A 24,340-nucleotide genomic window follows, 5' to 3' on the forward strand; every position below is an offset into this window, starting at 1 on the left:
AACCTATTTTATAAATAAGTCTTTGGAGTAGGCACAGTGGCACACGCCTGTAATCCCAGCAGACCAGGAGGCTAAGGCAGAAGGATCACAAGTTTGAGGCCACCTTCAGCAACTTAATGAGGCCCTAAGCAACTTGTTGAGACCCTGCCCAAAAGTAAAAAATAGAAAGGGTTGGGAATGTAGCTCAGTGGGTTCAATCCCCAATACCAAAAAAAAAAGAAAAAAAAAAAACAGAAAGAAGTCTTTGCTCATTGGTGTTATTTATAATAATTTAAGTCTGTGGGCTCTTGATTAAGCCCATTAACTCCTCTTATTCTTTCCTCAGTAAAATAAAGACTAACCCACATTCTATGAAACTGAAGCCCATAATTCTTCATCTAAAATCCTTGGAGCCAGATATATCTGGAATTCAGAATTTGGAGGATTTTAAAAAACTATTATGGTATATATTCTATGTCTCCATCTGAGAAGTCTGGGGCAATGCCATAGACTCTATAATCAAACATATTAGTATATCTATATTACAATTTTTTGTATTTGTACTACATTCTATCTAGACATTATACATGAGTTAAGTCAGTTTTGCCACTAGATTAGTTTATCATGAACTTATATTTTTCAGATTTTTTTTAGTGTTGCCGGTAAAGGGACAGTACATATTATATATGTTATGTACAATGTTAATTGTTTACCATTCTGTGGACCATGTTAAATCCATTTATGTAAATGAATTTTAATGAAAACATTTTCAGTATTTCAGCTTTTCAGTTCAGAGATAGCTGCCTGAAGCCATCTTTTGAGATTCATCCATTACCTGGCTTAGTGAGAAAGAGTGCTATGAAAAATTATTTGTAGCTATCATGGTTGTTAAGTACACAGTGGTAGCGTATTTACCAGGTGTATCTTTTTACCCCAGTTTTGTGTGTATGGTTACACATGTATGCCTTCTATATATTACAATACTTTTCAAATTCATTATGTTCACCTTTTCATCAGACACAAAGATTTTCCTGTTTATAAATTAATCTTTAACAGGTCTACATAATTGCTGTGCAAAGACATAAAAACAATAAGCAAACTTTGAAAACTACCAGCTATTCAGAAGAGAGTGTCAGAAATGGGTCAAATTCATCATATGGACTGCTTGACTTGGTCTGCACAGATCTTGGCACACTAAGCAGACTCTGGCTTGCTGCACTTCAGGATTTTGCTCTTTTAACTTTGCCTTCAGAATTTGCTTCCCAACTTCCTGTTGATGGTAAGGAAGTAAAATAATTAGGTATTTCCTAGAGTGACAATAACTAACATTTCCAAAACTTCTTCCTTAGCAGATAATGTTTATCTGAAGCATTTTCCTCAGAACAATTTTCATTCACAGGATGAGTCTCCAAGAGTTGCTTCAGAGTAGACACCCAGGAGTTCATTCCTGAGGTCATAAGTCATGCATATCACCTCATAAGGTATTGCCAAATCACTTTCTGAAGTGATTATAACCATTTTGTATGCTCACCAACAATATGTTTCTATTTCTTTCCACCTTCCCAACATGATATATTATCATTATGATTATAAAATAGTATTTCATTGTTTTTTTTTCCTTTGATGATCTTTTTTGTATATTTATAGTCTCTGTAAGTTGCTTTTTCCATAAATATCCTAATCATAATCTTTTCTTTGCCTGTTTTCTCTTTGGTGTTTGTCCCTTTCTTACTGATTCATTAATCCTTTTATATACATTTTAATACTGCTCCTTTATAGTGTGTGTCTTATACATATTTTCTCAATCTTTAGCTTGTCCTTTTATGTCTTTAAAATTAATTATCAGTCACTTATGGTTTGTGGTTTTGTGTATTACCTGATACCTGAATAAGACCTATCAGCTTTAAAGTTTTGCCTTTTAGGGCTGGGAATGTGACTCAGTGGTAGAGTGCTATGACTAGCATACATGAAGCCCTGGGGGGATCCCCAGCACCAAAAAAAAACTTTTTTTTTTTCCTTTTACATTTTAAACTTTAGTTGAACTGAATGTGTAAGTGTGGAAGGAGATAGGAATCTAATTTTATAGTAAGTTAGTAATGCCATTTTATGTGTTGGATATTTGGTAGCCACTCTTACTCTTCCTAATGTTATCTCAAAGCATCTTGGCTGTTATTGTCTCTTTATTTCATAATATGTATTTTAGATTCAGCCTGTTGAGTTCTATTAGAATTTTAATGGTATTTAACACAAAGAAATGTTAGAGTATTTATTGTACTTTTTAGTAGCATAAAGATGGAAACAAAATGCAAGTAAACTGATTTATTGTCAACTCAACCACAAAGACGAATGACTTACGTATATCAACATAAATAAATCTTCAAATCATAATGTTAGGTTAAAAAAATGCAAGTCCCAAAAGGATGCATATAATATGCATTCTTATTTAAAGTTTTGAGTAAACTTTATTGAACACACAAAATAATAGCATGTACCTGGGTAAAGTAGCACATGACTATAATCCTAGAGATTCAGAAGGCTAAGGCCAGAGGAATCCAAGTTCAAGACTAGCCTGGGCAATTTAGCAAGAGCCTGTCTCAAAACAAATAATAAAAAAGGGCTGATTTGGAGGATGGGGCTATAGCTCAGTTGGTAGGGTGCTTGCCTTGCATGCACAAGGCCTTGGGTTCAATCCCCAGCACCACAAAAAAAAAAAAAAGTGGAGGAGGGGCGCTAATTTGGGATGTAGTTTAGTGGTAGAGTGCCCCTGGATTCAATCTTTGGTACAAGGGGAGAAGGAAAATGTATATGTATGTGTATAAATACGTATTTTTGATAGTATAGCAGCATGAATGAATCTCTGTTGTAAGGCAGCATAAGTCAATTACAGACACATATATACTGTAGATGTGATTCCTCAATACCCAAATCCTATCATAGAAAACAAGTAGTGATAGGATATTATATAAAACTCACCTATCCTGATAAAAATTAGAAAGTAAAGCTAGATGCAGTGGTGCATTCCTGTAATCCTAGCAGCTCCGGAGACTCAGGCGGGAGGATTGCGAGTTCCAAGCCAGCCTCAGCAACTTAATGAGGCCTAAGAAACTTAGTGAGACCCTGTCTCTAAATAAAATATAAAAAAGGGCTGGGGATGTGGCTCAGGGGTTAAGCACCCTTGGTTCAATCCCCAGTACGAAAAAAATAACAATCAGAAAGTAACTTCCTTGGGACTTGAGGGAACTGATAGAAAAGGATGAATATGAGTGAACTTTGCAAGTGATAGAAATGGTCTTTATCTTGAAACAGAGAAAAGAGAAAATGTATTGTAAACTAATCTTTTATTTATCCTGAAACAGTTTGATTCCCTCTTTTTTTTTTTTAACTTATTTTTCTTTAGGTGGTGCTTTCTATACAGCAGAGACTAGTGAAAATGCAAAAATGCATTATTACAACTCCTGGGCCCTTATTCTCCATGCTACAGCCTTGTGGCTTACAAGCACAGGCTTTGTTGTTGCTGACCCAGATGAGGGCGCATCTAATCTCTCAAGGCCTGTGACACCAACTTCCATGTGTCAGGATTCATCATCTGGGGCTATAGTAAAGTCCCCTGAGGATGTCTACACTGATAGATTCCATCTTCTTTTAGGTGAGTAAAAGAGCTTACAAGATGACAATGCCAGAGGGGTTTTTCTCCTTCTCCTCCTCCTTTTCCTCCTTCTTCCCCTTCCATCCTCCTTCCCTTCCCTTCCCCCTTTTCTTCCTTGAGGGGAGAAGGAAGAAAAGTAAATATCAAATTTGTTTATAAACTACAAGTTTATTTATTTATTTATTTATTGTGTGTGTGTGTGTGTAGTTGTTGATGGACATTTATTTTATATGCAGTGCTAAGAATCGAATCCAATGCCTCACATATGCTAGTTAAGCCCTCTACCACTGAGTCACAACCCCAGCCCCCAAGTTTTTGGTTTTTGTTTTTTAATTTTTAAATTTTATTTATTTTTGGTACTAGGGATTGAACCCAGTTACACTTAACCACTGAACCACATACCCAGCCTTTTTTTAAATTTTGAGACAGGGCCTCACTAAGTTGCTAAGGTTGGCATCAAACTTGCAATCCTCTTGCCTTAACCTCTTGAGCCTCTGGGATTCCAGGCATGTGCCACCACGCCCATCAAATCTTTGTCTTTTTGTTGTTGTTGTTGTTTTGTTATTTTTTAGTCAAAATTAAGCCTTATACTACGCTTTGCCACATAGAGGAGTTATTCTCTTTTTTCTTCTCCTTTCCATATTTTCTATTGGCACATTATATTGTACATGTGATGGGATTTGTTGTTGTTTTCAAATATGCATATAATATAACAATATAATTTGGGCAGTATTCCTTCCCAGCACTTCCAGAGGGGTTACTCTTTTTTTTTTGGCAGGGGGGTCCCAGGGATTGAACTTGGGCACTTGGCTACTGAGCCACAACTGGCCATATTTTGTATTTTATTTAGAGACAAGGTCTCACTGAGTTGTTTGATGCCTTGCGTTTGCTGAGACTGAGTTTTAACTCATGATCCTCCTGCCTCAGCCTTGCAAGCTGCTGGATTTACAGGCATGTGCCACCACACCCGGCCCAGAGGGGTTATTCTTCAGTTGTACCTTATTGCCTGTCTCTTCTTGTGACTGTCACGTCATTGTTAAGTATTAGTGAGAACTTTGATGTCACTGGGTAAATTTGTATATATTTTATAAAATTAAAAACTTTATTATATTAAGTCTAGAATTCTGTATCCAGTCAAATAAATTATAGTAATTTTTGTATGAAAAAAAGGTCATTATTTCCACATGATTTTTAAAAGCTCCATGTCATAGCTACAAATGTTCTGAATTTCTCACTATATACATTAAAAATAGCAATATTATGAGGGACAATTCCCTGTTCTCAACAATTTCAAATTTTAAGAAAGCATGCTTGCTGGGCGTAATGATGCATGCCTAGAATCCCAGCAGCTGAGGCAAGAGGATCTCGAGTTCAAAGTCATCCTCAGCAAAAGTGAGGCACTAAGCAACTCAGTAAGACCCTGTCTCTAAATAAAATACAAAATAGGGCTGGGGATGTGGCTCAGTGGTTGAATGGCCCTGAGTTCAATTCCAAGTACCAAAAACAAAAACAAAAAAAATCAGTAAGATTTTTAGATTCATGAAGTTTAATTAATCCATTATTTAGCTTTCCCAGAACTGATTTTATTTTATATTTGGTGATGTTGCTGGGATTGAACCTAGGGCCTCATAGATGCTAAGCAAATGTTGTACCAGAACTTCATTTAAAAGTGAGGTGTTTTGGGGCTGGAGTAGTGGCTCAGTGGTAGAGTGCTTGCCTCACATGTATTAGGCCCTGGTTTTAATCCTCAGCACCACATAAATATAAATACATAAATTTTTAAAAATATATCCATGCACCACATACAAACAAAGATGTTGTGTCCGCTGAAAACTAAAAAAAAATAAATAAATATTAAGAAATTCTCTCTCTCTTTAAAAAAAAAAAAGAAAATGAGTTATAAAGGTAAATGATTAAATGAAGTAGATTTGTGATTCATAGCTGTTATTTTTTATTCCCAGGTCAGAAATTACTAGATTCCTATATCCTTGAGCCTATTAAAAATTTTCTAAGGGGCTGGGGTTGGGACTCAGTGGTAGAGTGCTTGCCTAGCATGTGTGAGGCACTGGGTTTGATCCTCAGCACCACATGTAAATAAATAAAAATAAAGGTTAATTGACAGCTAAAAATAAATAAATAAAAATTGTTTCTGGGGGGCTGGGGTGTGGCTCGGTGGTAGAGTTACTTGCCCTGCATGTGTGGGGCACTAGGTTCGATCCTCATCACCACATAAATAAATAAAATAAAATAAAACTGTTGTGTCCATCTACAACTAAAAAAAAATTTTTTTTAATTTAAAAACATTGTTTCTAGTGGCTGGGATTATAGCTTGATGGAAGAAAAGTACTTAGCATGTGCAAGGCCCTAGGTTCAATCTCTAGCCACCCCCCAAAAATAATTTTTTTTGTTTCCAATTGCCTTAGGATGAGAGCTTTTTAAAAATAAACTTTAGGGCTAGGGTATGGCTCAATAGTAGAGCATTCTCTTGGCACGTGTAAGGCACTGGGTTCAATCCTCAGCACCACATAAAAATAAATGAATTAAGTAAAAGCATTGTGTCTATCTAGACTAAAAAATAAAAAACTTTATAGTTTTGGGGGATGTGGCTCAGTGGGAGAATGCTTGTCTAGCATGTGCAAGGCACTAGGTTTGATCCCCAGCACTGGAAAAGAAAAAAGTAGTAATAATAGTACCTACTTCATCTCATATTATGAAAATTGAGTAAAATGATATATGCAAAGTATAGTGCCTGATACATGATAATCACTCAAATTTTAGTCAAAATAGAGTTGTGAAGTTCTACATACTAACTTCCCTAATACAATTTTATTGTAATTTTTGCATCTTTGAACAACTTAATAGCAACTGAGCAAATTGTACACAAGCCTAGTTGAAATTATTCTTTGTATATGTATAGATAACAAAATTTAAGAGACTTAACATTATTAATTTATGGGCTTTGGTCTTAAAGTCATTGTAATTTAATTTGTACTACCTTTTTGCTAAGTTTACTTGTATCTTATAAAAAAACAGGATATTACTTATTTAACTTCATGATGTAAGAATCTCAAAAGCGACCTCCTTCTCTTTTTTGCTTCCTATAGGAATCAGTGTGGAATTTCTATGTTCATTGCGCTCAGATGCAACCATGGAAAGTATTACTGCTTGTTTACATGCATTACAAGCCCTTTTAGATGTTCCTTGGCCCAGATCTAAAATTGGCAGTGATCAGGTGATTTCTCGTTTTGGGGGGGCTTTTGTAGATCTCAAGGAATACAAATAAGTTCAGATTACTACAGTAAGCAGAAATTAACACAAAAGTAAAAAGAGAAGTCATTTAAGATTACAAGGCACAGCTGGGCCTTGGAACCAGAATGCCATCAGCATGTGTGATGACCCAAGAGATATCATACTTCTGGCTGCCACTTCTGTCTCTTCTTTTTGCAGTGATAGGAAGGTTCCATATTGAATTGTCCAGGACAGTAACTGCTAGGTATACATGGTATTCTTTCTTTGCTCTGTTTCTGTGAACCCCAATTTTTGCATTCACTTGAATCTTATGTTCCATTTTCCCAAGAAAGTATCTGATTGGGTCTTATAGTTACTATCCATTTTAAAGTATTCTTGTTGGCAAGTTCTCCTACCAGGTCTTTTCAAGAGACTGTTGTCTAACCTGTAGGTGGAGTTGTGGCCATGGTAAAATAATTGCTATACAAAGTGTGACTCTTTTTTTTTTGCTGCTTCTCTCAAGGGTAAATATGCATTCAGCAGGCACTGTTAGCTTCATGTATTATCCAGTATATTAATTTTGTTGCCATTGACTCAGGTGTTAAGGTAAACAGGAGATCTGATTTCCTCTCTACATAGACTATTATTTAATACTGTGATTTGCTAGGTTTAAAGCATTAGCAGGTTCTTACCAGACTTGAGTTGGACATAAGTAAATCATAAAGTCTGTTGTTTTCTCTATTAAAACAAGTATTATAATGACAGATTGGGGCTGGGGATGTGGCTCAAGCGGGGTAGCGCGCTTGCCTGGCGTGCGTGCGGCCCGGGTTCGATCCTCAGCACCACATACAAACAAGGATGTTGTGTCCGCCGAAAACTAAAAAAAAAATAAATATTAAAAAATTCTCTCTCTCTCTCTCTCTCTCTCTCTCTCTCAAAAAAAATAATAATAATGACAGATTTACTCTATTATTTTCAAAAATAAAGGAAAGCAATCAGAGTAACTAATAAAAAAGAGAAGGAGAAATGAAATAGTATCTCTGCAGTGTATTTTATTCTTTAAAAAAATAGATCCAGGGGCTGGGGATGTGGCTTAAGCGGTAGCGCGCTCGCCTGGCATGCGTGCGGCCCGGGTTCGATCCTCAGCACCACATACAAACAAAGATGTTGTGTCTGCTGAAAACTAAAAAAAATAAATAAATATTTAAAAAAAAAAACACTCTCTCTCTCTCTCTTAAAAAAAAAAAGAGATCCATTTTAACGCTCTACTTCTCCTTCATTCTTCATTATTAGTAGAAACTTTAATGTAAATTTAACAATCTACATGTCAGCCTTTGTGTTCTTTAGTTGTTTCCCATCTTGTTTTGGAAATTTCCTTTCCATTTTTCCCAGTTTAGGACGTATGTGGAAATGATCTTTTGTCATAGTACCATCTCCCACAGAGACTGGACAAAACAGTCTGGAATTGGTTTAATGTTGTTTGTAACTTTATTACACTAACATCCTTATTTTTTATAAGCAATATGTCATATTCTCTTTTTCTGAATTTTGTCAAAATGACATTTAACACTGGTATATTTTACTGAAAACAAAACACAATGATATATAATATCCTATCCACTACTTGTTTTCTATGATAGGATTTGGGTATTGAGTTGCTGAATGTGCTGCATCGAGTAATTTTAACCAGAGAATCACCTTCCATTCAATTGGCTTCACTTGAAGTGGTAAGGCAGATTATCTGTGCTGCTCAAGAACACGTGAAGGAGAAAAGACGAAGCGCAGAAGGTAAGTGTTAACCCTTAATGCCAAATGAATGACATAGCATCATTAACTTTTAAAGTATTACTTTATGTAGTCTTGATAATATATTGTGTATAGGATAAAAATTGAGCTTCTATAGACATGGCTTTAAATCCTCTCATTCTCTTCTTCATGTTAGCTTGGATATTGTCAGTAGGCAAGCCATTATTCTTTGGGAAAAAGAGAACTTTAGCCAGGCACAGTGGTGCACATCTATAATCCCAGTGGCTCTGGAGACTGAACAGGAGAATTTGAGTTCAAAGCCAGTTTCAGCAATTTAGTGAGGCCCTAAACAACTCAGTGAGACCCTGTCTTTAAATAAAACACAGAAAAGGACTGATAATGTGGCTCAGTAGTTAAATGCCCCTGAGTTCAATCCCGGGTATCAAAAGAGAGAGAGAACTTTAACAAAACTTGGGAGGAAAAAAGTCCCTTATACCGCTAAAGTGTTTGTTTTAGTTGCACCAGTGTACATGGAAAGAATTATTAATGTCTTGGGTACACAGACTGTTGTTTACAAGTCCAACATGACTTTTTTAGATTTGTCCTTTAAGATTTCATTTGACCATAGAATCTCCTTCCATTCAATTGATTTCTACATATATTAGAAAATTCCATATAACCATAGCCAGGCGTGGTGGCCCACACCTGTAATCCCACGGACTCAGGAGACTGAGGCAGGAGGATTCCAAGTTCAAAGCCAGGCTCAACAACTTAGTGAAGCCCTAAGCAACTTACGGAGACCCTGTCTCAAAATTTAAAAAAAAAAAAATGGCTGGAAATGTGCCTCAGTAATTAAGTGCCTCTGGGTTCAGTCCCCTGTACCAAAAAAGAAAGCAGCGTCCCTCTTTAAGCAAGAATAAAATTCACAGAGCATTTAGGAAGATTAATCTCTGCTGAAATAGGGGAAAGAACAGGAGGTTAAGTATGGAAAGTAGGGTTTTTATGTTGAAGGTTATGGAGAGCTTACCTCTTTGATCACAGACACACACACAAATGGGGTTTTTGGTTGTATTTGAGGGAATGAGACTAAGACTGACTATTAAGAAATTTAAAGGTACCAATAATGATGTGAAACATTTGCTGTATAACAAATGCCTCAAAATTTAGTGACTTAAAACAGTAGACATTTATTATCTGACAGTTTCAATGGATCAGGGATTCAGGAGCAGCTTAGCCAGATGGTTCTAGCTNTGGAGCTCTAACAATGGGTTCAGTCCCTCGTACCAAAAAACAAAAAAAACCCGCCACTACCAGTACCTCAGGTGACAAACTCATTGTTAGAGCTCCAGCACTTGACCATTGAGCCATATCCCCAGCCCTATTTTGTATTTTATTTAAAGATAGAGTCTCACTGAGCTGCTTACCACCTCATGAAGTTGCTGAGGCTGGTTTGGACTTGAGATTCTCCTGCCTCAGTCTCCTGAGCTGCTGGGATTACAAGTGTGCGCCAACACGCTTGGCCATATTCACATTCTTAATGGAAAGAGGTTTAATAGGCAATATTTAAGGGCTGACAAGGTTGTAAGGATTTTTTTATCCATAACTTTTTTAATACCCAAGACTAGCTATAAAATATGTTACCTAGGGGCTGGGATTGTAGCTAAGTGGTAGAATACTTGCCTAGCACATGTGAGGCACTGAATGCATTCCTCAACACCACATAAAAATAAATAAAGGTTAAAAAGAATGTGTTACCTATACAGAAAGGAATTAAATTGTCATGTACCAGAAATAAAGCTGGCACAAAGTATTTACTAAACTCTATTTTTCCTGTCTTTTAGTTGATGATGGGGCTGCAGAAAAGGAAACCCTACCAGAGTTTGGAGAGGGAAAAGACACCGGAGGACTTGTGCCTGGGAAGTCCTTGGTTTTTGCAACACTTGAATTGTGTGTATGCATTCTTGTTAGACAGCTCCCAGAACTAAATCCTAAATTGACAGGTAGCTCAGGAGTAAAAGCTTCAAAGCCACAAATACTGTCAGAAGATGGAAGTAGATTGGTTTCGGCTGCATTGGTTATCATCTCTGAACTTCCTGCAGTGTGCTCTCCTGAAGGTATGGAATTTAATTGCTAATCTTTTCCTCATCCTCCTCTTTTTTTTTTTGGGGGGGGGGAGGGAGTGCCAGGGATTGAAACTAAGGGTGTTTAACCACTGAGCCACATTCCCAGACCTTTTTATATTTTATTTAGAGACTGGGTCTCACTAAGTTGCTTAGAGCCTCGCTAAATTTGCTAAGGCTGACTTTGAACTCATAATCCTCCTGCCTCATCCTCCCAAGCCCCTGGGACTATAGGCATGCACTACTGCACCTGGCCCTTCTCCTCTTCCTCCTCTTGTTTGTGTGTGGAGGCGGGAGGATTGAACCAAGACCTCACACACAAGCTAGGAAAGTGCTCTACCACTGAGCTCTGTCCCCAGCCTCATATACCTTAACACAGGATTTAAGACTTTCCACATAGCTCTACTGAGCTGTTGCTTTTTTTTTTGTAACAAGAATTGAACCAGGGCCACTTAACTACTGAGCCACATCCCAGTCCTTTTTTATTTTTTATATTGAGACAGGATTTCACTAAGTTGCTTCAGGCCTTACTAAGGAGTTTCTTCCTTTCTTCCTTTGCCTGATTGCTTCTGTGGAAATCCTAAACCCAGATGTATTTGTGTTCATCCTTGTTCTGTGCTGTTATCCATGCTATTCCTTGATCCAAAATTACTCTATCCCATAGGACTGGGGATTGAGCCTATCACTCAATGAGGTGCTCTATCACTGACCTTTATCCCAGTCCTTTTATTTTTTTAGATAGTGTCTCACTACATTGCTTAGACTGGCCTTCCAAGTTGGAATCTTACTGCCTTAGTTCCCTGAATCTCTGGAATGACAGGCAAGTACCACCATGCCTAGTTCTTCTACTTTATAAATTGTTTTCTTTCTTCAAAATTCAACTCCAGGGCTGAGGATGTAATTCATTGGTAAAACACTTGCCTAGCATGCTTGTGGCCCTGGATTCAATCACAATACCCTCCCCCCCCAAAAAAAAGAATAGTCCAATTTCAGCCCTAGATCATCTGTAAAAGCTTCACTATTTAGCACATACTGAGTTTTGTTTATCAGGTATATACACTTTTTTTTTTCTTTATATTGATCTATAGCTTTTATCTGCCAATGACATTTTATGTCTTTGATTATTACTTATACATATATATATACATATATTTGTGTCTTGATCAAAACTAAATGTTGTGGCCTACAAAATCTAGCACATAACAGGTACTTAGTACTTAATATATACTTCTTAATTGGTAGCCATATTTCTGCTTAAATGTGTTATGACCAATTTATATGCTATTTATTTTTAACCTCATGATTTTAAACTTCAATTTGAATTAAAACTTTTACTCCTTGTTCTTTCACACATATTTGTACTTTGCCAAGAGTAGTGGCACACGCCTGTAATCCCAGCAGCTTGGGAGGCTGAGGCAGGAGGATTGCAAGTTCAAGGGCAATCTCGGCAATTTAGCAAGACCGTGACTCAAAAAATAAAAAGGGCTGTGGATATGGCTCAGTGGTTAAGTGCCCCTGGGTTGGGTTCAATTGCTGGTACAAAAATAAAAAAATTTGTACTCCCACAACAAGAGTAACAAAAAGAAAAGTGACTAGCAGAGGATTAGAGGTAAAAATACACTATACAGGCTTGTTGGTCTCCAGGAAAGTTGAGTTGACCATTTTAACTTTAGTTTCTTCATGTTCATTTTATTTATTTTATTTATTTATTTATTTATTTATTTATTTTTGTTAAAATGCAAGCTCCTAACCAGCGTTTGCTTTTTTTTTTTTTTTTTTTTTTAAATATTTATTTATTTATTTATTTTTAGTTCTCGGCGGACACAACATTTTTGTTGGTATGTGGTGCTGAGGATCGAACCCGGGCCGCACGCATGCCAGGCAAGCGCGGTACCACTTGAGCCACATCCCCAGCCCCTTCATGTTCATTTTAATTAGAACTGACTTTTCAGCTTCTTAGTGGACTGAAAAATGAATAATTCATATTGAGTGGATCTCCACAATCGCCTTGAAAAAGAGTAATAAAATTCAAATGGATAGTAGTGACAGTTATACAACATTGTGAACATACTCAATGCAACTGGATTGTACACTTAAAAATGGTTAAAATGGGGTTGGGGTTATGGCTCAGTGGTAGTACGCTCGCCTAGCACACATGAAGCACTGGGTTCGATCCTCAGCACCACATAAAAATGAAATAAAGATTTTATGTCCACCTACAACTAAAAAATAAATAAATAACTATTTTAAAAATGGTTAAAATGGGGGGCTGGAGTTGTGGCTCAGTGGTAGAGCCCTTGCCTAGCGTGTGCGAGGCCCTGGTTTCAATCCTTAGCACCACATAAAAATAAATAAAATAAAGGTATTGTGTCCAACTACAACTAAAAAATAAATATTTTTTAAAAGTGGTTAAAATGGTAAATTTTCTTATGTTTTACCACAGCAAGAAGATAAAATAAATTTGTTTATCAAATACCAAATAAGATAACAGTATATAATGATTTCATTGTACTGTCATGTGTAACTAATTAAAAAAAAGATGACAAATTCATACTGATACTAAGATACTAAATGATACAATTTAAATATCTCCAGTTATACCTATCAAAATTTATTCCAGGGCTGGGGATATAGCTCTGTGGTAGAGTGCTTGCATGGCATGCATGAAACTCTGGGTTCAATTCCTGGCACCACAAAAAATAATAATAATGCAGCAACATCTGAGAGTGATAGCAAATAAAAAGTGAATTTAAAAAAAAATTTATTCTAGCCTTAAAATCTTATGAGTTATTTCAATTATCTTATATAATTATAATCTTTTATGAAAAATAACTTGCATGTATGCTGGGTTTTTTGTATACTAAGCATACACTCTTCCACTAAGCCAATTCCAAGAAATAATTTAAAAGCTAGAAATCTCTAACACTATCTTATTTATTGATGACTTTTAGGAACTGTATATATTCATATTGACTAAAATCTAGATTGTTTTTAAAATTTTATCTTATAGGAAGCATCTCAATTCTCCCTACTATATTGTACCTCACAATTGGAGTCCTCAGAGAAACTGCAGTAAAGTTACCTGGGAGCCAGTTATCTTCAACGGTTGCAGCTTCACTTCAGGCTCTGAAAGGAATATTATCTTCCCCCATGGCCCGAGCAGAAAAGAGTCACACCGCTTGGACTGATCTTCTTCGAAGTGCTTTAACAACAGTTCTTGATTGTTGGAATCCAGGTATTAAGGCTCTTTGGAAGCATTTGTTCAGTTTGTTTAAAAAAGTGAGAGGAACAGTTTTTTAAGAATAAGGTATTTATTTGATCATGGTTGTCATTTTTACCTAGAGAAGACAGTATTATGTGTTTAGAAGGTATGTATACATTTTAGTATCTTTAACCTTTAATGCAAGTAAATAACAGGGACTTTATATATTGTTGTGAAGGACCTTTAGATGTAGTGCTTATTTAAAATGTGAGTAGCTGGACACAGTGGTGCATACCTGTAATCCCAGCAACTCAGGAGGCTGAGGCAGGAGGATTGCAAGTTCAAAGCCAGCCTCAGCAATTTAAAAAGGCTCTAAGAAATTTAGACCTTGTCTCAAAATAAAACATAAAAAGGGCTGGAGGCAGCTGGGGGTGTGGCTCAGTGGTAGAGCACTTGCCTAGCACTTGTGAGACACTAGGTTTGAGTCTCAGCACTGCATATAAATAAAGATCCATTGACAACTAAAAAATATTTTTTAAAAAAAGGGCTGGGGATGTAGCTCAGTGATTAAGCACCCCTGGGTTCAACCCCCTGTACTAAGATAAATAGATAAATAAAATGTAGTATGCTTCAACTTTTCAATACATGCCATAAACTGAAAAATACATAAGACATACATTATACATGTAAAATAAGATAGGGCTGGGACTGGGGCTCAGTGGTAGAGCGCTTGTCTACCAAGTGTGAGGCACTGTACTGTGTTCCATCCCCTGAACCACATAAAATAAATGTATTGTGTCCATTTATATTAAAAATAATAGATAAAATAAGATAAATCTAACCCAACATCCCAGGATTTACTAGCTAAGGGACTGGACAAGTTACCCAGTTACCCTGAGCTATAGTTTTCTCATTAATAAATCAGGATATTATGTTTTTATTTTGGTTTGGGGTTTTTTGTTTGTTAGATGGGCCATCACTAAATTGCCCAGGCTGGCATTAAACTCACTATCCTCCTGCCTCAACCTCCAGAGTAGCTAGGATTACAGATGTACTCACAGGGAACCCAATAATGATATTATGTTGCAGAAAATTGTTAGCACAGTAACAATGTATAAAAAGCATCTTGTTTATTACTTATCATTTATCAATAAATGATAATCAATATTATTTTCCCCATCCACTAAATATTTTTATCTTATTGTTATGTGAATTTTGTGTGTTTTGTTTTTGTTTTTGTTTTATCTTGTTTTTTCAGTGTGGTGATAAAATCCAGAGCTTTGTGCAGGATAGGCAAGTGCTCTACAACTAATATACACCTGCAGCTCCAGTTATGTAATTTTTATTTTTAGTAGTATATTATAGTGATTGTAAAAAGTCTTCAGACATACTTTATCCCTACCTTCCTTGTCCTGCTTATAAATATTACAATTTACCCAATTTGAGTTTATGGAAAAAGAAAAGAACCAGAATTAAGGTAGAAAGAGATTCAGAAGATAGTGCAGTCAGAGAAGTCAAAGAAAAGAGAGTTTTAATAGAGAGGGAGTGTTCAGCAGTATGAGATGCTGTAGAGAAGACAAGCAATATGGCAGTAGGACTCTGTTGAAGAACAAAGGAGAGCTGAGGAAAGGGGAAGACACACACAGGTTCCTCTTCATAGGAAAAAGAGAAACAGCTAAAGGGAATGGATAGGGTTAAGGAATTTCTCTGAAACTCTAGCATGAGTTCATATTTAATGGGGAGAAAAAAACGTAGAGAGGGGTCTGGAATTTGAAATACCAAAAAAGAAAGCAGCGTCCCTCTTTAAGCAAGAATAAAATTCACAGAGCATTTAGGAAGATTAATCTCTGCTGAAATAGGGGAAAGAACAGGAGGTTAAGTATGGAAAGTAGGGTTTTTATGTTGAAGGTTATGGAGAGCTTACCTCTTTGATCACAGACACACACACAAATGGGGTTTTTGGTTGTATTTGAGGGAATGAGACTAAGACTGACTATTAAGAAATTTAAAGGTACCAATAATGATGTGAAACATTTGCTGTATAACAAATGCCTCAAAATTTAGTGACTTAAAACAGTAGACATTTATTATCTGACAGTTTCAATGGATCAGGGATTCAGGAGCAGCTTAGCCAGATGGTTCTAGCTCAGGGTCTCTCATGATGTTACTGTTAAGAAAGCCAGAACACCAGGCAGAGAGGCAGTTTCCCAGATGGCTATTAGCAAGAAGTCTTAGTTCCTTACCACCCAGGATTCTTCCATAGGGCTACTGCTAAGGGAACTTTACATTTGTTCTAGAGAAAAGAGTGGGAGTAAGCCAAACACAGTGGCTCCCACCTGTAATCCTGGCAACTCAGGAGACTGAGGCAGAGGGATCACAAGTTCAAAACCAGCCTCCGCAACTTAGAAAGGCCCTAAGCAACTTAGTGAGACCCTGTCTCCAAATAAAATATAAAAAGGGCTGGGGATGTGGCTCAGTGATTAAATGCCCCTGCGTTTAATCCCCGGTACCAAAAAAAAAAAAAAAAAAAAAAAAAGTGGGATTAAAGAAATTTTGGAAAAAATGGAAAGAGGAACACAAAAGAACTTTATCTTACCAAGAATAAAAAGACGTTTTTACTAAACTGACTGAGTATGTTGCAGTTTCAAGTTGCCATAAATAATGACTGAAATTAACTGTGCTGTGTGGGTAGCAATATAGCCACATGGTGTAAATAGTTTACTGTCTGGAATCAAACTGTCTGCCTTACTAATTGTGTAGTTTTTGGGGAAATGACTGAATTTCTGTTTGTAATCCATAAAATGGAATAAAGAAGCCAGGCATGGTGGTATATGTCTGTAATCCCATCTATTCCAGGAGCTAAGGCAGGAAGAATCCAAGCCATCCTCAAAAAATAATAATAATACTAGCCAGGGGCTGGGGTTGTGACTCAGTGATAGAGTGCTTACCTCACACCTTTGAGGCACTGGGCTTGTTCCTCAGCACCACATAAAAAAAGTAAAGTTATAAAAAAATAATAATAAAATGAAAGCCAGGTGCAGTGACACATATCTAAAATCCCAGCAACTCAAGAAGCTGAGGCAGGAGGATTGCAAGTTTAAAGCCAGCCTTAGCAACTTAGTGAGGCCCTAAATAAACTGAACCCTGTCTCAAAATAAAAACTAAAAAGGGGGCTGGGGATGTGGCTCAAGCGGTAGCGCGCTCGCCTGGCATGCGTGCGGCCCTGGTTCGATCCTCAGCACCACATACAAACAAAGATGTTGTGTCCGCCGATAACTAAAAAATAAATATTAAAAAATTCTCTCTCTCTCTCTCTCTCTCTCTCTCTCTCTCTCTCTCTCTCTCTCCCCCTCCCCCTCTCTCACTCTCTCTTTAAAAAAAAAAAAACTAAAAAGGGCTAGGGATATACAGACATGACTCAGTGGTTCAGTACCTCTGGCTTCAATCCTTGGTTTCAAAAATAAATAAATAAATAACAAAAAGGGGTTGAAGTTGTGGCTCAGTGGTAGAGCACTTGCCTAGCATGTATGAGGCACTGGGTTCAGCACTGCATATAAATAAATAAATAAATAAACAAACAAACAAGTAAAGGTCCATTGACAACTAAAAAATATTTAAGTTTAAAAAAAAAAAGGATTGGGGATGTAGCTCAGTGGTAGATTACCCCTGAGTTCAATCCCCAGAACCACCAGAGAGAGAGAGAATGAATAAGAATACCTATTTCATGATACTCTCTGATGTAAGGGTTTAGGGTACAGTTAAGTACTTACAGCAGTGCTATAATTTTAACTTTAAATGTTACCCATGTACCTGTTTTATCTTAAAACTGCTCTGATGTCTAAAAGAAATAGATTCCACTCATTCATAAAATTTTGCTTTCATTGCTAGTGTCTCTTAGAGGTATCAGCCCAGGTATTATCTCCTCAAGGTTTTCTCTGACCACACAATATCAGTTAGTCTAGGTTGCTTTCTATGATTTGTTTGTTTGCAATGCTTGGGATGAACCCAGGGCCTCACACATGCTAGGCAAGCACTCTACCACTGAACTACACTCCAGCCCCTCTATGGGTTTCTTAATATAGTTTTTATATGCATGGACCTTGTTGGTAGCTGGAAATTATTTATTGACTTCCCAGTTTATGGTATGGCTTCTTTGTAATTGTATTCTCAGTGCCTAAAAGAGGGCTAGCTGAAACATAATATTTCTTAATTATTTTATTTGTTGAATGAATGTGACCAGAGCTACTATTTGTTTATGTCATTTCTTCACAATTAACAGCCTGTTCCTAAACAATTTAATGAGTTGAATTTGTCACACCCTTTCTTTTCAGATAACATTAATTTTTCACAATAGGTTAGTTAAAATTATTTAATGAGAATATGATTTTGGAAAATGAAGATAGATTACTTCTAATACAGAATCCCTTCAAGTAATTGTGGCATCCACAGCTATTTTCAGGTTTTTCTCTGCTGTTGATAAATAATATGTGTAGACTGAGTGCTAAGGCATTTTCACTTGGTATATGTTATTGTCAAAATACTTAACAAAGAAAAAAACAATTGCCCAAGTGTGTTAGTGTTGCTGCACAGAAAAAATAATAAGTCAACCATGTTGGCACATACCTGTAGTCTCGCTACATGAGAGGCTGAGGCAGAAGGGTCCCTTCAGCCCAATTCAAGGCCAACCTGAGCAACACAGTGAGATACCATCTTCAAAACAGAAGAAAAATAATTAAAGCTAATACATATTGAACATAATGTATAGCACATATTCTAACTCATTTAATCCTCAAAGACAGATTTAAATGTCTAAAATCACAAAACTAGTAAATGTACATATGTAATTTTTTTTAAATATTTGGTTTTTTGGTTGTAATTGGATATAATACCTTTATTTTACTTTTATGTGATGCTGAGGATCGAACCCAGGGCCCCCGCACGTGCTAGGCGAGTGCTCCACCGCTGAGCTACATCGCCAGTGCTAGTACATATGTATTTGTTGGTGTCTCTACAATAGCTTTGGTAATTTTTGGCTCTTAGAATTATTTATAATTCACATATTAAAACCTACAATATTTGTCAGGGTTTTTAACTTTGTCAATCAAAATTATCTATATCTGTTGTAGTCACAAAGAAAATTATTGCTACCAAGCTAAAGACAGCTTCTCACAGATACATAAAGCAGTCAGTATAATCTGTTCTAATAGATCATTTCTCTTTAGTTGATGGAACACATCAAGAACTTGATGAAGTCAGTCTACTTACTGCTATCACAGTATTTATTTTGTCTACCAGTCCAGAAGTAACTACCATCCCATGCCTTCAGAGGAGCTGCATTGAGAAATTTAAGGCTGCTCTTGAGATAAAAGATCCTATGGTAAGTGTCTTAGTAGAGAGATGTTTGTAAGGCTTTTACAAAACCTTTCTTTGTGATTTTTTGGCTTCCAAGTATCAGACAACAGTTTTTTATTTTTAGATTTGATATTAATGCCTGTTCTTGGAAAACAAAGCCAAATAATACTGGTCTTTATTCCTCTACCCTAAGGGGGAGAAAGTGAGAAAATTATAAAAAAGCAAAATTTGAAATGAGGGCATTTTAAAATTGATGTCACTCTAGAAATTTTATTGATATAAAAATTTTATTGGGACTGGGGATATAGCTCAGTTGGTAGAGTGCCTGCCTCACATGCCCAAGGCCTTGGGTTCAATTCCCAGCACCACACACACACACACACACACACATAGATGGATGGATGGATGGATAGATAGATAGATAGATAGATAGATAGATAGATAGATAGAGCTATAGAATAAGAGGCTTTTATAAGATATTTTGTGGCTTATAGTAGATTTCCTTTTTAAAAAAGAGAGACTCTAGCATATGCTTTTAGGATTTTGATTGTGAAATAATAATTGTTGCAGAAACAGTAAAACAAATTGATTCCATTCCTTTATGGCCATTTCATTTGCTAGATTAATTTTCCTTTTCCTTTATGTGCTACAAAAGTGTTTGTAGGGCTGGGGATATAGCTCAGTTGATAGAGTGCTTGCCTTACATGCACAAGGCCCTGGGTTTGATCCCCAGCACCAAAAAAAGAAAGAGTTGTAGTCCATACCCAAAAAGTACATTTATTCCCAAAGACATAGGAACCAAATTATCTCTCACTAAAAAATGACTTATATATCTGATGTATAGTCATTTCTTCTTGTTCTGTCCGATTTGTTGCTGCTGCCTGCAGGAGCTTTGTGTAGCCATCTCCAAGAGGTGGTTCTGACATGTGATGACACATAATTAGTACAGTTTAGTCAGGGTTCCTTAAAGCCTTCAGACCATGACATTTGTACATCCAATGTATGTGATTTGTTTTTGGTCTATTCTTATTGTACTTTATGGAGAGTAAATTTTTTAAAATGAGCAAGAAAATGGGAACTAGAGAAAAGAAGAAAAAGTAACCACTCATAGTTATCCTCCCCTACCACTTCTCACTCCACATTGTTACAGCTCTTCTTAGCATCAGGTTTGAACACTGTTATCAAAAACTTGGTCCTTTTTCTCATGCCAATCCAATAACGAGGACATGTTTTTGAGAAAAAGGAAAAAGAAGGTTTTGTTTTTTAAATGATTTTTTAAAATACACACACACATATATATATATATATATATATACACATATATATATTTAGGTGTTGATGGACCTTTATTTTATTCATTTATTTATATGCAGTGTTGAGAATCGAACTCAGTGCCTCACACCTGCTAGGCTAACACACTACCACTTAGTCACACGCCCAGCCCAAAAAAAAGTTGTTTATTGCTTTGCTGGCAGAGACACAGGTGACTTCTGTCCCAGAGGCTGTGATTCTACCCACCTTGGGGAACAGGGAGTTTTTAAAGAGGTGATTCAAAGGCTACATTCCATACATTCTCTATTGGAGTTATAATTCACTTCTTCATTTGGGAGATAGTCATTTCTGAGATCTTCTGGTGCCATTCCCTAGTCTGCATTACTTCATACCTGTGATGGGTATGTGCTCAAGCACAGATTACTCTGCCTGGGATGGGGAAGAAAGGTAATCCTGTTTCCCCTGAGATTAAGGAGAGGGAGAGATTAGGGAGGAGCACAAAGAGAGGAAGAGAAAGAAATATTTTCTTTTGAAAATAAATTATAGGGTTGGGATGGTAGCTCTGTGGCAGAGCACTTGGCCTAGCATGTGTGAGGCACTGGGTTTGATTCTCAGCACCACAAATAAATAAACAAAATAAAAATCTATCAACAACTAAAAAATGTATATATATATATATATTTTTTTAAATTGCAGTAGCAAAGCAGCAAGGGCTGTGTTCAAAGCATAAAAGTGGACCACTGTTACTATACTAGCTTTGCACAGTGGCAGTATTGTAGCCAAATGAGGTTTATTTAAGGTGTGATCATTGCTAATTAAAAACTCTCCCCAAATTTCAATATCTGTTAATACTTGGACTTCCAAAATTAAAAGTAAATTAGAAATAAATTTAAATACTTCTGCAACTTTAATTTCAAGGAGTTTTTTTTTTCTTTTATTGGTGCATTATAATTATACACAATAGTGGAATTCATTTTAAGTACCAGGAGTCTTCAGAGATTTGTTTGTTTGTGTTAGGGACTTTTCTAAAATTTACAATTTATATTTTTCTTGTCTCTTTCCTCATTAGGTACAAGTCAAGACCTATCAGCTCCTCCATTCCATTTTTCAGTATCCAAATCCAGCTGTTTCCTACCCATACATTTATTCTTTAGCATCCTCTATTGTGGAAAAACTACAGGAAATAGACAAGAGAAAACCTGAAGATACTACTGAGCTTCAGATTTTTCAAGAAGGAATAAAGGTCTTGGAATCATTGATTATCATTGCTGAAGAACAGCATCGTAAGTGCCAGCATTCTAATATTTCAGAATTCCTCTAAAGTCAGAATTTCAATGTTATTTAAATTATAAAACATTCAGTTAGTCACATTAAGACAGGTGTTATATTAATCCCAGGTATTAATATTTTAGTAGTGATTTGGGAGAAGAGATGAGAAAAATTGTTTTCCTCCCTGCAAGAAAAATGTGGGAAGATCAAGTCCTTTTGCCACCTTGTACAATGAACATTTTTGTTTTCTGAACTTCTTTGTTTATATTTTAGGCTCTCAGCTGGTGGCCTGCCTTCTGCCCATTCTCATTTCCTTCCTTTTGGATGAGAATGCCCTGGGATCAGCAACTTCAATAATGAGAAATCTACATGACTTTGCTTTGCAAAATCTCATGCAGATTGGGCCTCAGTATTCATCAGTTTTTAAAAACGTAATGGCTTCTTCTCCAGCCCTGAAAGCCCGCCTTGAGGCCGCTATTAAGGGCAATCAGGAAAGTATCAAAGTCAAGTTACCATCATCTAAACATACTAAGAACCCTGGAAATAATTCAAGCATCCAATTAAAGACCAATTTTCTCTGATGTTAATTGTTTTTGAAACAGTAAGCACCTAAATCTAATATTTGATTATTTCCTTTCCTTTGGGGACAAAAGTGAAATTTTAGACACAAGTGCACTTGGAGAGCTAGTGGATTGTTTTAACTTAAATAGCTGTGACTTTGCAAAGTGACAGCAAACTTAACAATTTTTGTGGTTGTTTTTGTTTGTCTGTTTTTCCATTTCATAAGTGAGTAGAATTGTTATAATTCTTGCCAGGAATTTCAAAAAAGTGCTAAAAAGGGGCTAGGGATATGGCTTACCTGGCATACATGAGGCACTGGGTTCGATCCTCAGTACCACATAAAAATAAAATAAAGATATTGTGTCCACCTAAAGCTAAAAAATAAATATTAAAAAAAAGTGCTAAAGACCTAAACAGTCCACTGCTTCAAAAATGAAATGAATTTCTTCTGTCAATCCATATACATGTGTTATGCTTAATTCTTGACAGATATAGATTCACTCTAGTATAAATTATCTGTACTTATATTGTATCCCAGTTGCTAATTGAAAATTCTGCTTTATTCAGTAATAGTATTAAACTTTATTGGATTTGTCCAGGAAGATGAATGACTAAAGAGCTATTTAGAAATTTGTTTTTCAATTATCCGATGTATAATGATACAAATTAATTATAGCCCCAAAGTGTGACATAAGATCTGGTATCTACAAATATCAGGATCTCACATATTTTGGGTTAATGTTTATTGCATTCACAAAATGAAAGCTTTACTCATTTTAAATAGAATAGGGCCTGTCCACTGCACTATTTCTCACATGTATTTTCTGTGACCTTTGTTCCTAACAGTTTTTTTCATTTTCATTTTTGGCAAATGTTTATATTGATGAGTTTAATAAAGACTCTTATCTATATTATCTATATTATTATTAGATCAATTATGGGTTTATGTAAATGCCAAATTTAGTACAACAAATTTAGATCATCAGTGAATACAAGTATGTTTTTTTAACATGAAACATATTTTAATACAGAAAATAAACTAATGATAAAGTATTGGTTGAAAAATATTTTTTAACTCTGTTCATGATAATTGATTCTCCTTCCACTTCACTGTTATTATACTGTGTGAATCAAACACTATGTCAAATAAAGCATTTCCCTGTTAAAAATTACAATCTGAAGTGATAGAGGCATGTGCAGAATTGAGAAACACTTTGATTCAAGGAAGAACAATGTGTGATGTACTCTATTTTATTATGTTTGTATATAAATACTCTTGTAAATTGTTCAGAATGGAAAAGATTTGACAAATTCTAACACTACAAACAATTTTTCTAAATTACATAAATAAAGCTACTTTTCTTTATACTTCTTGTATTTTAAATTATTTTATTCAGAAAAGATAACTATTTAATCTTACAGATTCCAGAAAAAAGTCAATACCACTGTTGCTGAAAGCTCCGTCCTTGTGCCCAATGCCAATCCAATAAGGAGGACACAGTTTTGAGAAAAAGGAAAAACAAGGTTTATTGCTTTACTAGCAAAGGAGAAACATAGGGGACTCCTGTCCCAAAGGCTTTAATTCTGCCCATCAACAGGAACAGGGGACTTTTAAAGAGGTGATTCATAGGCTACATTCCACAAGTTGTAATTCACTTGTCAGTTTGGGAGATAGTCATTTCTGCGATCTTCTGGTACCATCCCCAAAGTCTGGATTACTTCGTTCCTGTAGTGGATGTGAACTCAGGGACTGATAAATCTGCCTAGGATAGGGGAGAAAGCTAATCCTATTTCCTCTGAGATTAGGGAGAAGGAGAGATTAGGGAGGAACAGGGAGAAAGGAAGAGAAAGAAACATATCCAGTTTAAAAATAAGTTGCAGTGGCAGAGCACCAAGGGTTATATTCAAAGCATAAAGTGGACCATTGTTACACTACAAAGTAAATAAGATCCCTTTATAATTTGG

At 36.1% G+C, this 24,340-nt stretch overlaps 1 protein-coding gene, 1 long non-coding RNA gene and 1 pseudogene across 12 annotated transcripts in view; 2 read left to right on the forward strand and 1 right to left on the reverse strand.

The window, feature by feature from the left end:
- Window positions 1-23,743, forward strand: part of Heatr5a (HEAT repeat containing 5A) — a 122,895-nt gene extending 99,152 nt beyond the window's left edge. For 10 of the 11 annotated variants that reach the window (XM_048798702.1, XM_048798701.1, XM_048798706.1 and 7 more), the window contains 9 exons: window positions 1,036-1,258; window positions 3,377-3,625; window positions 6,730-6,857; window positions 8,494-8,641; window positions 10,441-10,713; window positions 13,730-13,954; window positions 19,144-19,298; window positions 21,615-21,828; window positions 22,088-23,743. In XM_048798702.1, coding sequence (XP_048654659.1) covers window positions 1,036-1,258; window positions 3,377-3,625; window positions 6,730-6,857; window positions 8,494-8,641; window positions 10,441-10,713; window positions 13,730-13,954; window positions 19,144-19,298; window positions 21,615-21,828; window positions 22,088-22,395 — 1,923 coding nt within the window. In that variant the 3' untranslated portion in view covers window positions 22,396-23,743. Of the gene's footprint in view, window positions 1-1,035; window positions 1,259-3,376; window positions 3,626-6,729; window positions 6,858-8,493; window positions 8,642-10,440; window positions 10,714-11,457; window positions 11,628-13,729; window positions 13,955-19,143; window positions 19,299-21,614; window positions 21,829-22,087 lie in introns of those variants that run through there. The other variant, XM_048798710.1, reaches the window with a different exon arrangement.
- On the reverse strand, window positions 1,124-18,624 carry LOC125615257. The gene is made up of 3 exons (XR_007345825.1): window positions 18,545-18,624; window positions 13,802-13,965; window positions 1,124-1,249 (listed from the first exon to the last, which is right to left on the reverse strand). It is a non-coding gene; the product is annotated as an uncharacterized LOC125615257 (long non-coding RNA).
- Window positions 21,299-21,416, forward strand: LOC125615424 (annotated as a pseudogene).
- Window positions 23,744-24,340: the final 597 nt, after the last annotated feature.

The sequence above is a fragment of the Marmota marmota genome, unplaced genomic scaffold (genome assembly GCF_001458135.2).
Source record: "Marmota marmota marmota unplaced genomic scaffold, marMar, whole genome shotgun sequence".
In the NCBI taxonomy this organism is placed as follows: Eukaryota; Metazoa; Chordata; class Mammalia; order Rodentia; family Sciuridae; genus Marmota; species Marmota marmota.